This window comes from Bombina bombina, chromosome 5 (genome assembly GCF_027579735.1).
Source record: "Bombina bombina isolate aBomBom1 chromosome 5, aBomBom1.pri, whole genome shotgun sequence".
NCBI lineage: Eukaryota > Metazoa > Chordata > Amphibia > Anura > Bombinatoridae > Bombina > Bombina bombina.
The window spans coordinates 1,119,223,893-1,119,236,911 of NC_069503.1; the positions used below are offsets into that span (position 1 = coordinate 1,119,223,893).

The window sequence follows — 13,019 nt, forward strand, 5'->3', positions numbered from 1 at the left end:
TCAGCTGATGCCTGATAAAGGTTTTTTTTTTTACTATCATTCAGCTCTAACTAGATTTTTATGTATTTTATTTTATATTCAAAGCTTAGCAAATTACAGAGAAAAAGATGATCATAAGTTTAATTCCTACATTTGTATGTGGTCACTGAGTCCGTGCTGAAGGAACAGAAAGAGAATGTTCTGTGTTAAAACAATGTACTGATTGTGTATGTATCCACTATGTCATTATGTACATAACTACATATATATGGTTGCCTGCACCAGGAAGCTTGGCAGTGCTGGTTTATGTCATGACTAATATGGCTGTGTTGTGCTCAGTGCCTGAACTATGTTAACACACTCTACCTGCCTTGGCAGACTCTACATACTGTCACTCTGTCTTGGCACATTCTACCCAATGTCACACTGCCGTTCTACACTGTACCTACTGTCACACTGCCTTGGCAAACTCTACATCCTCTCACACTGCCTATGCACATTCTATCCATTGTTACACTGTCTTGGTACACTGTACCTTCTGTCACACTGCCTTGGTACACTGTACCTTCTGTCACACTGCCTTGGTACACTGTACCTTCTGTCACACTGCCTTGGTACACTGTACCTTCTGTCACACTGCCTTGGCACACACTACATACTCTCACACTGCCTATGCATATTCTATCCATTGTCACACTGCCTTGGCACACACTACATACTCTCACACTGCCTTGGTACATTCTACCTACTGTCACACTGCCTTGGCACACACTACATACTCTCACACTGCCTATGCACATTCTACCTATTCTCACACTGCCGTTCTACACTGTACCTATTGTCACACTGCCTTGGCACACACTACATACTCTTACACTGCCTTGATACATTCTACCTATTGTCACACTGCCTTGGCACACACTACATACCCTCACACCACTGCCTATGCACATTCTAGCCATTGTCACACTGCCTTGGTACACTGTACCTACTGTCACACTGCCTTGGCACACACTACATACTCTCACACTGCCTATGCACATTCTATCCATTGTCACACTGCCTTGGTACACTGTACCTTCTGTCACACTGCCTTGGCACACACTACATTCTCTCACACTGCCTATGCAAATTCTATCCATTGTCACACTGCCTTGGTGCACTGTACCTACTGTCACACTGCCTTAGCACACTCTACCTATTGTCACACTGCCTTGGCACACTTTGTCCATTGCTTTGGCACACTTTACCAACACTATCTTTATGCTCAATGCCCATTTTCTCTCTGTGATATACTCCGCTTATTGTCATACTTCTTTGAACTAATCTGCCCATTGTCACTCTATCTTGGTATACTCTGCTCATTGTTACACTGTCCTGGTACACTCTGTAAATTTTCACAATAACTTTGCACACTTTGCCCATTGTCTCTTTGCCTTGGCACACTGTCATTGTTGTCTCACTGCTGTGATATACTCTGCTTATTGTCACACTTTCTTGACACAGTCTGCTCATTGTTATGCTGCTTTGGCACTCTCTACCCACTGTCACGCTGCCTTGGCACATTCTGCTGATTGTCACGCTTTATTGTTATAATGGCTGCTTTGAAATCTATTTGTAGAGCCAAAGCACTCAGGTGGGCAGTGACCTTCTGATCAGTTCCTGTATGGTCTGTTAGTTAAACCACAACTAGAACATGTGAAGGAGGCGAACCCTGCTGTCTCACTGGTGCTGCTAGTCTCTTGTTCCTACAAGGCATTCTTAACATGTGCTTTCTGTCTCTGCCATAACCCTTAACTGCCAAAGACAGCTGCAACTCAATGTTGTGCAATGCTCTGCTACCCAATTTGCCAGCAAGAGGTTAATAACAAGTCATTCATATCCACTAAAATCTGTTTTAATCCAATCAAATTTAGGACACAAAAGTGCTCATGTGCAAAACCACTGATGTCAAATATACTAAAATAAGGTTTATATGTTTCATTTACAGCATTGTGCTGAGTGCTTGTGCATTGTGTTTTTTAAAGGGATACTAAACCCAAATTTACTTAATAATTTAGATGGAACAACTTTTTAATGTACTCCTATTATCAAATTATCTTTGTTCTCTTGTTATCTTTATTTAAAAAGCAGGAATTTAAAGCTTAGGAGTCGGCCCATGTTTGGGTCAGAAGAATCTGGATTATGCTTGCTTATTGGTTTTCTAAATGTAGCAACCAATAAGCAAGCAGTATCCAGGGTGCTGAACCTAAAATGTGCCAGCTCCTATGCTTTAAATTCCTGCTTTTTAAATAACGATAGCAAGAGAACAAACAAAAATTAATAATAGGAGTGAATTAGAAAGTTGCTTAAAATTGCTGCTCTCTCTGAATCATGAAAGAAAAAATTTGGGATTAGTGTCCCCTTAAACTCAATAAAAGTATAAAACCCTGGTGCTTGTGGGGAATTGTGCCGCTGAGGGTTGGTGCTCATCATCTGCACAAAGCTTTTAGTGCAGATGACAACCACTGTCGTCACCTCGGGGGAGGGGCTCTTTTGGAGCTCATGGCGGCCCCCTGCACCCAAGTGCCTTTTTATATGGGGATAACAATATAGTTTCGAAAACAGCATGAATAAGAGAGTAATCTCGAAACATTATGGACTTTTTGCTACAATAAATATAAATTTTTTCATCTTAAGTGAGGAGAGCTGATTTAATTTTTAAGTTTTTATTGTTGGAGGAATGTGGGCAGTATCCTTTAAAGCTTGCACCTTATGGGGTAAATTTAACAAATACCGGGGGGACAGGATTCGCTGTAGCGATCATGTCCGTCCGACATCGCTAAATGCTGACAGCATATGTTGGCATTTAACATTGCACAAGCAGTTCTTGTGAAAATTATTTTTTGTTTCGTATTTTTTATGATCTATCTGAATCTTTTACGTTTTATTTCAAAATAAAAAGTATAAAACCCTGAAACTTGTACTTCTATTCATCTCACAACGGTGACAAGGTGTTCTCTTGCCGCAATCATTACCATTTTATTTTATATTTTCTAGATACAGATGACTCCTCTGTGTTCGTCATTGGGACGGTGCTCTACAGGAACCTGGGGACCATTTTCACTTTACAAAGGTAATTTAGTTGTAATTGGTCTCACTCATTACAGTGTATATTAATGCAGAAATCCCAGGTTCAATATACATACATGACCCAGAGCACAATGTAGTTTACTCATCCTATGGGGTTGGTTTATCAAGCAGTGCATGCTGCTATCTACCCACGTACTTTAAGGGTTGGCGCAAATGTAAGTTAAGAAGCAGAGGTCATAAGAACGATCAGATACAATGGCCTCTATTTATCAAGGTCTGTTGGACCTGATCCGACAGTGTGGATCAGGTCCGACAGACCTCGCTGAATACGGCGAGCAATACGCTCGCCGTATTCAGCATTGCACCAGCAGCTCACAAAATTACATGCGTCACCACCCCCTGCAGACCCAATAGGCCGCCAGCAGGGGGTGTCAATCAACCCGATTGTACTCGATCGGGTTGATTTCCGGCAATGTCTGTCCGCCTGCTCAAAGCAGGCGGACAGGTTATGGAGCAGCGGTCTTTGTGACCGCTGCTTCATAACTGCTGTTTCACGGGGATTGATACATATGCCCCAATGGGTTGATTGACACCCCCTACCAGCGGCCGATTGGCCGCAAATGTACAGGGGGCGGCATTGCACAAGCATTTCACTAGAAATCCTTGTGCAATGATAAATGCAATGATAAATGCCGATGATAAATGCCAACAGCATAACCCGCACATTGGTTAATCTACCCCTAAATGTTAACTAATAAGAACTAGACAATAATAGGGCAAATATGAAAATAACTGATTTACTGGTAGGATAAGTGAAAAATAAACTCAGATATATGTTTTAGCTCTGTGTAGTGATGCATTGTATAATAAAACATGATATTTATTTGTAATCACTAGATATGGCACAAGGTTTTCATTAAAAAAAATTGCTACTTCTTAGATGAATGCTGAATGTTTACTTAACATACAAGATTTGTTTTATTTATTTATTTTGAAAGGACTTATAGGAGTCAATTTATCAAGCTGCGGCGGACAGGGGCACACATATGCGCCCCTGTCTGCCGCAGCTCGCCTCTGGCGGGCTGAATTCCGCTGCCGGATTTCAGCATTGCACATGAGCACTATTTTGCACTTGCATGCAATCCTGCCCCCTGCCCGTGCACAGCCAATCACAGCTTTCAATCTCCCCGGCTGGACAAGACCAGGGAGATTGAAATTTGCCACCTTAGAGGTGGCGAAAGGTTAGGAAAGCAGAGGTCTGATCACTGCTTCTTGTTAAATATGGACTGCAGGTTCTCTTGTGTGAACCTGCAGTCTTAAGGGGTGCAAATAGTGTATATGTGCGCTAGAGAAAAGCTATAGGGTTAATTGTAATTTCAAATATGATCATAAGTGAAATGAAAATATTTGCAAAATGTTTGCAAAAATGTGTGCAAAATGTGTTTGTAAATTTTATTTGCCGATATAAAATATTTTTTATTATTTTCGATTTTATATCAGCAAATAAACGGCTAGATTACGAGTTTTGCGTTAAAGACTGTGCGGTGCTAATGAGCAGTTTTCTCTCACTGCTCACTTACCTACAGCGCTGGTATTATGAGTTTTTACAAACCCGTCGTTAAAAGACAAGAAGTGAGCGTTGAGCAAAATTTTGCTCATTATCGCACTCCAATACCAACGCTGCTTAAGTGAACGGTGAGTACACGGTGAGCTGGTCACACGTGCTCGTGCACGATTTCCCCATAGGAATCAACAGGGAGAGCCGGCTGAAAAAAAGACTAACACCTGCAAAAAAGCAGCGTAAAACCCAGTAACGCAGCCCCATTGATTCCTATAGGGAAATAAAGTTTATGTTTACACCTAACACCCTAACATGAACCCCGAGTCTAAAGACCCCTAATCTTACACTTATTAACCCCTAATCTGCTGCCCCCGACATCGCCGACACCTGCATAATACTTATTAACCCCTAATCTGAAGCTCCGGACATCGCAGACACCTACATTATATTATTAACCCCTAATCTGCCGCTCTAGACACCGCAGCCACCTACATTATACTTATGAACCCCTAATCTGCTGACCTCAAAATCAACGCCACCTACATTATATTTATTAACCCCTAATCTGCCGTTCAAAATCGATGCCACCTACTTACACTTATTAACCCCTAATCTGCCGTCCCCCAACGTCGCCGCCACTATAATAAACATATTAACCCCTAAACTGCCGCACTCCCACCTCGCAAACATTACTTAAATATTGTTAACCCCTAATATGCCGTCCCTAACATTGCTGACACCTACCTTCATTTATTAACCCCTAATCTGCCGCACCCAACGTCGCCACCACTATACTAAATGTATTAACCCCTAAATCCAAGCCTAACCCTAACACGTCCTAACTTAAATATAATTACAATAAATCCAAATAAAATTACTATAATTAACTACATTATTCCTATTTAAAACTAAATACTTACCTATAAAATAAACCCTAAACTAGCTACAATATAACTACTAGTTACATTGTAGCTATATCAGGGTTTATTTTTATTTCACAGGCAAGTTTGTATTTATTTTAATTAGGTAGAATAGTTATTAATAGTTATTAACTATTTAATAACTACCTAGCTAAAATAAATACAAAAGTACCTGTAAAATAAAACCTAACCTAAGTTACACTAACACCTAACACTACACTATAATTAAATAAATTAACTAAATTAAATATAATTACCTAAGTTAAATTAAATTAGCTAAAGTACAAAAAAAACCCCACTAAATTACAGAAAATAATAAAAAAATTACAGATATTTAAACTAATTACACCTAATCTAATAGCCCTATCAAAATAAAAAAAGCCCCCCCAAAATAAAAAAAACCCTAGCCTAAACTAAACTACCAATAGCCCTTAAAAGGGCCTTTTGCTGGGCATTGTTCCAGATTAATCAGCTCTTTTACCTGTAAAAAAAATACAAACAACCCCCCAACAGTAAAACCCACCACCCACACAAACAACCCCCCAAATAAAATACTATCTAAAAAAACCTAAGCTCCCCATTGCCCTGAAAAAGGCATTTGGATGGGCATTGCCCTTAAAAGGCCAGCTAGCTCTTTTGCAGGCCCAAACCATTACCTAAAAATAAAACCCACCCAATTCACCCTTAAGAAAACCTAACACTAACCTTCTGAAGATCGACTTACAGTTCTGAAGACCGGACATCCATCCTCAAGGAAGCGGCAGAAGTCTTAATCCAACCGGGCCGAAGTCCTCAACGAAGTCCTCCAGACGGGCAGAAGTCTTCATCCAGACGGCATCTTCTACCTTCATCCATCCGACGCAGAGCGGGTCCATTTTCAAGGCATCCGATGCGGAGCATCCTCTTCATCCGAAGACTACCCGACGAATGAAGGTTCCTTTAAGTGACGTCATACAAGATGGCGTCCCTTAGATTCCGATTGGCTGATAGATTTCTACCAGCCAATCGGAATTAAGGTAGAAAAAATCCTATTGGCTGATGCAATCAGCCAATAGGATTGAACTTCAATCCTATTGGCTGATCCAATCAGCCAATAGGATTGAGCTTGCATTCTATTGGCTGTTGCATCAGCCAATAGGATTTTTTTCTACCTTAATTATTATTATTTTTTACAGGTAAAAGAGCTGATTACTTTGGGGCAATGCCCTGCAAAAGGCCCTTTTAAGGGCTATTGGTAGTTTAGGCTAGGGTATTTTTTTATTTTGGGGGGGCTTTTTTTTGATAGGGCTATTAGATTAGGTGTAATTAGTTTAAATATCTGTATTTTGTTTATTACTTTCTGTAATTTAGGGTTGGTTTTTTTTTGGGATTTAGCGAATTTAATTTAATTTAGGTAATTGTATTTAATTTAGTTAATTTATTTAATTATAGTGTACTGTTAGGTGTTATTGTAACTTAGGTTAGGTTTTATTTTACAGGTACTTTTGTATTTATTTTAGCTAGGTAGTTTTATTTAATAACTATTCTACCTAGTTAAAATAAATACAAACTTGCCTGTAAAATAAAAATAAACCCTAAGCTAGATACAATGTAACTATTAGTTATATTGTAGCTAGCTTAGGGTTTATTTTATAGGTATTTTTTTAAATAGGAATAATGTAGTTAATTATAGAAATTTAATTTAGATTTATTTTAATTATATTTCAATTAGGGGGTGTTAGGTTTAGGGTTAGACTTAGGTTTAGGGGTTAATACATTTAGTATAGTGGCGGCGATGTTGGGGGTGGCAGATTAGGGGTTAATAAATGTAGGTAGGTGGCGGCGATGTTAGGGACGGCAGATTAAGGGTTAATAATATTTAACTAATGTTTGTGAGGCGGGAGTGCGGCAGATTAAGGGGTTAATATGTTTATTATAGTGGCCGCGACTTTGGGGGCGGCAGATTAGGGGTTAATAAGTGTAGGTAGGTTGCGGCAACATTGGGGGTGGCAGATTAGGGGTTAATAAATATAATGTAGGTGTCGGCGATGTTGGGGGCAGCAGATTAGGTGTTCATAAATATAATGTAGGTGTCGGCGATGTTGGGGGCAGCATATTAGGGGTTCATAAATAAAATGTAGGTGGTGGCGGTGTCCGGAGCGGCAGATTAGGGGTTAAAAATTTTATTATAGTGTTTGTGATGTGGGAGGGCCTCGGTTTAGGAGTTAATAGGTAGTTTATGGGTGTTAGTGTACATTTTAGCACTTTAGTTACGAGTTTTATGTTACGGCGTTGTACCATAAAACTCGTCACTACTGACTTTTAAATGTGTTAGGACTCTTGACAGGGTGGGTTGTACCACTCACTTTTTGGCCTCCCAGGACAGACTCGTAATACCGGCGCTATGGAAGTCCCATAGAAAAAAGACTTTACGAAGTTTACGTAAGTCGTTTTGCGGTAAGGCCAAAGAAGTGTGCTGTGACCCTAAACCTTCAAGACTCTTAATACCAGCGGGTGTAAAAAAAGCAGCGTTAGGACCTCTTAAAGCTGCTTTTTTACCTTAACGCACAACTCGTAACCTAGCCGAAAATTTGCAAACACACTTTAACCCTATGGGGCCTATTTATAAAAGGTCTTGCGGACCTGATCCGCCAGTGTGGATCAGGTCTGCAAGACCTTGCTGAATGCGGAGAGCAATATGCTCTCCGTATTCAGCATTGCACCAGCAGCTCACAAGAGCTACTGGTACAACGCCGCCCCCTTCAGACTCGCAGCCAATGGGCCGCCAGCAGGGGGTGTCAATCAACCCGATTGTACTCGATCGGGTTGAATTCCCGCGATTCCTGTCCGCCTTCTCAGAGCAGTCGGACAGGGTTATGGAGCAGCGGTCTTTGTGACCGCTGCTTCATAACTGCTGTTTCTGAAGACTCACCAGAAACACGGGCCCACAAGCTCCGTTCGGAGCTTGATAAATGGGCCCCTAAAGCTTTCCTCTAGTGCACATATACACTATTTTCTATCCAAAAAATCACTCTTTTTTTTCTGTTGTGAGAACAGGGAAGAATATGTAGCAAGGGTTTCAACTAGCGCTACACTAAAACACCTGTATTAAGGGGTGCGAAGCCTGCCGAAGGCTTTGATAAATTGACTCCATAACATTAGAGATGTGCAGCCAAGAAATGTTCGTTTAGGACAAAATTTCCGTTCCGAATATTCAAGGAAATTTGTGTGTTTGAATATTCGGTGGCTGCACTATTCAGTGTTAGTGAATTTTAGTTAAACATTTTCATTAGTTTTTTGTTAAAATAAATGTAAATGTTACAAAGCTGCAGGTGAAAAGTATTGTAGGTACATACTTACCTTAATTTGCTCTGGAGAGCATGGAGAGTGTGCTAATGTAAGCATTAACCTCTTTAATTTTCTCAGTGTATTCATTCAGATATTTGTTTCGTTAAAACTAATCTGCACATCTCTATATAACATGCCATAGCTCCCAACATTTGTGATCAGGTATTAGGGACTCAGGGGGTTGAGTGGGACATTACCATTTTGTGGGCGGGACTGTGTTGGGAGGGGATGGGGTCACAGGTGGATAGTGGATGAGATTATGGGCATGTCTGATGGTCAGTGAGTGTGCCTAGATGGTCAGTGGGTGTGTTTGGGCAGTTTGTGGGTGTGTTCGATGGTCTGGATGGTCAGAAGGCATGTCCGGATGGTCAGTGAGTGTGCCTAGATGGTCAGTGGGTGTGTTTGGGCAGTTTGTGGGTGTGTTCGATGGTCTGTGGGCAGAGCTAAAGGAAATTCTGCAAATAGAGACGTATGGCTGTCTCAGTGGCACAGCAAGACATAGCTCAGAATTAGGAACTGTCCCTCTCAAATAGGGACAGCTGGAAGGTCTTCCATACACTTTATTGAATAAAACATTAAAATGTCCCATGTTGATTCATTATCAAATACGTAACAATCAATATTCAAATGTTATTGTTGATATTTGAGTGTTAACAAAAACATTTAAATGGAAGAATAAATAAACTATACATAGCATCCACAAGGCATAGCCCCATTTTTTTTTACTGCTTTTGATGGAAGAGACTATCATGTACATTTAGAACTGGGTGATTTTTTTTTTATTGAATTATCACAGCTGAAATTTCATTTCCAGTGTTACCTCGTCAAAAGTATTGCAGGGACATTTCATAAAATGTATTTTTTTCTCTCCCTAATAAAGCAAAGGACAAAGGCTGCTCACTGCAGTTTTCCCAAATAAATGCATTTTCTTTTTAATAAAATTGTTTTAAGCCCTTTTTGGGTCAATATAGAACAAGATACATTTCTCTTTATTTAACTCATTGGCTTCCAAATAAAGTTAAACAGAGAAGGTAACCTTATCTTGAGTTTTATGTCTCATTCTATATTGAAGCCTCACAATACTGACCTCCATAATAGATAACATCATTATGGAACCACTAAGTGTCTCCTCAGGGGTGGGTCTAGGTCTTGGGGATGCTAACAAAGTATAAAGGGTGCTTTCTGAGATAATTTTAAACACATGATTCCTATATAACCCCCAATCACTTCTCTTCTTGACCTGGGTAGAGCAGACAAGATGCATTTATGGCTGCTAACACTTTGAGAATTGGCCGTGCTACAACAAAGAAAAGGAGTGCACCCCCAAAACCCCTTAAAAAAAGCTCTGAGCTTTCTGAAACACATTGCGGCCAATGATATGCTTTGAGAAGATACCTCCTTGCAGAATCCATATTTGTGCTCAATTACTGTTAAAGCGTTTTAGTATAAGCATTGGAACTGCCAGTGTACTATCCTGAGAAAGAAATACTGCATTTCCTGCAGCTACTTAATACTCTAGAGGGGTTCTGGGTTAGAACTCTCATCTTATGACACCAGTAGATAAAGTTTAAATTAATGCAGACAAATTTCAGTGCTACAGCCAAAGTACTGAGAGGTGCGAGAGGAACTAGTTGTTAATATTGATTTTTTTCTTAAATATTGAATTTTTCACAAAGTAGTGATTCCTTTGTGACTCATTCTTATAATATCTGTGTATGGATGATAGATTGTGTGGATCTCCTGTACACAGGTCAGCAAATGAGGTTTGCAAAAAATGAACAGGAAAATAAAGGTACCCTGATAGAATAGATAGATATGAAGATATAATGATTAACTGGGAATACTGTATACAACATCTATGAAAATACCTTTATGTATTCATGCATATTAAAAACAAAAAAACACATTAAAATAAATGTTTATATGCATAGTTTATATCAGCAATGTATCTGTATGCAAAATGTGTAATTTTGTTAGCACAGTTTCCATTGTTTTAACAAACAGTTCAAGAGCATACCCCTTGAGAAACATCTTAGCTAAGTAGTGGAAGATATCTGTGATTAAACGCCTAGAATTAAGCAAAATGCATAGAAATATACTGATAACCTTTCAGGTATTTTTGGACTTTGAATATATATACATTTTTAGCTTTTTATTTTTAAAAAGTTATTTTCTTTTAGCATGTGTGCATTGCTGGTGAACCAATGAGAAGCAAGTATACGTGCATATGCTCCAATCACTGGTCATTTACTTACATGAAGTAGAAAGGGGGCTTCCAGGAGTGGACCTTTGGCAGTGTGTTTAACCTTTTTGTAGAACTTTAAAATCGAAAGAGAGCATTTTTTTAAAACTAGATTGTCCTGTCAAATTACAGAAAAAGCAGACAAAATAAATAGTACATAACTACTATATAAAGTACATAACACAGCATTTAAATACCGACAATAGAACATTTTATTGCAAAATACATTCTGACTTTAATTTCCCTTAACATTTTGACAGCAGGTCTCATTTAAGTGCGACATTTCTACCTTTATATCCATTGTGACCAAATGATCCTTGAAATAGAATGACCAGATGTAAAGTTAGTTTTGTTTCTTGTGAAATATTATCTCATTACCGGTTACGTGTTGCGCTTGAGGCCATCACACTTAGGGCCAGATTGCGAGTGGAGCAGAAACGTTTGTGGGCAAGGGATATCGCATTTTCTACATTTTTAGTGCGCAGGTTAAATTGCGCTAATATTCAACGTTGAAAGTAAACGCAATGGCTTGAGCGCAGTTCAATTTAACGCTTGTTGGGTTTCCGTGTCATCAGAGCTGTGGTTAACTGTTTCGTGAAGAAAAAAAGTGTCACATAACCCTTCAAAAATACATTACAAAGTACAGTTACACTCATAACACCATCTAATAAAAATTATTAAAAAACAACAACATTGCACACAAAAGTTATAAGCGCTAAATGATATGATTTCCATCTAAAGGGGAGGAGAGTCCATGGCTTCATTCATTACTTGTGGGAATTAAGAACCTGGCCATCAGGAGAAGGCAAAGACACCCCAGCCAAAGGCTTAAATACCTCCACCACTCCCCTCATCCCCCAGTCATTCTTTGCCTTTTGTCACAGTAGGTTGGCAGAGAAGTGTCGGAAGATTCAGAGTAGTCTCTTATGGATGGTAGTACTCCTCGAAATGGGACTGGAGTTTTAAGTAGCCCTGTCAGTCTCTCAGTGAGAGCATGGATGAAAGTTAAGCATTTTGCTCTTTAGTGAATCTAAAGCTTTAGATTCACTAAAGAGCAAAAAGTAGGCAAATTAAATGAATGTAGTTTCAATGTTTTGACCTAAAACATCAAGATTTCCTTCCAGATAATCCAGATTCAAAAGGGACTCCTTTTCTTTGAAGGAAACGAATAAATCAACTAAACTCTGCGCAAAGCAACCGCCACGGAACTACTTTCTTACTCACGCATGCTGACAACAACATCAGAGTTTGGAGTCACCGACTTTTCAGAGCTACAGAGACACCTGTGCTGAACCGAACAACCAGAGGAAGGTAGGCACCAAGAGGTGTAGTAGTCTGATACAGTGCGGCATATTTAAAGATTGCACAACTAGGATAAAGGGACAAGAGTAAAGAGAGAGAACCATTGGACAGCTGTTAGGTAGTCACTTTACAATTTACAAATTACTAAACAAGTCATTAAATCAGGCAGTATCATCCTATGAGAGACTACTACATTGTTTAACCATTACCGAATTCGTACCTTTCTATACGATTAATACTAAAGGTTTCAATAATACAAACAACCTTTTATTAAAGGGACGTTTCTTTGTATGTGAGCATCAACAATTTAAAGGGACATTTCTTTGTATCTGAGCATCAACAATCTGAAGATACAAGGTGGTTCTTTAAGTATCATCCATATATCATATAGCATATGACCAGTTATATTTATTTATATACTTAAAGCAACAGTGCTTTTTTTAGAGTGTATATATAGTCGTGTGTATTGCAATATTTTATATATGAAATGAATTACAAAGGTTATTTTTTACAATAAAGTATAATCATATTTTAAACATTTTATACTATAACTTGAAGTATCATTGAATTAGGAGTGGAATAAGCCATAAAGCAATATCTCCTTGAGCTTTTTTAG

At 39.1% G+C, this 13,019-nt stretch overlaps 1 protein-coding gene across 1 annotated transcript in view; it reads left to right on the top strand.

Annotated features, from left to right (window-relative positions):
- The window catches only part of ADGRB1 (adhesion G protein-coupled receptor B1), a 736,329-nt gene that overhangs the window by 359,457 nt on the left and 363,853 nt on the right, over nt 1-13,019 (top strand). The window contains 1 exon segment of the mRNA XM_053715405.1: nt 3,019-3,094. Coding sequence (XP_053571380.1) covers nt 3,019-3,094 — 76 coding nt within the window.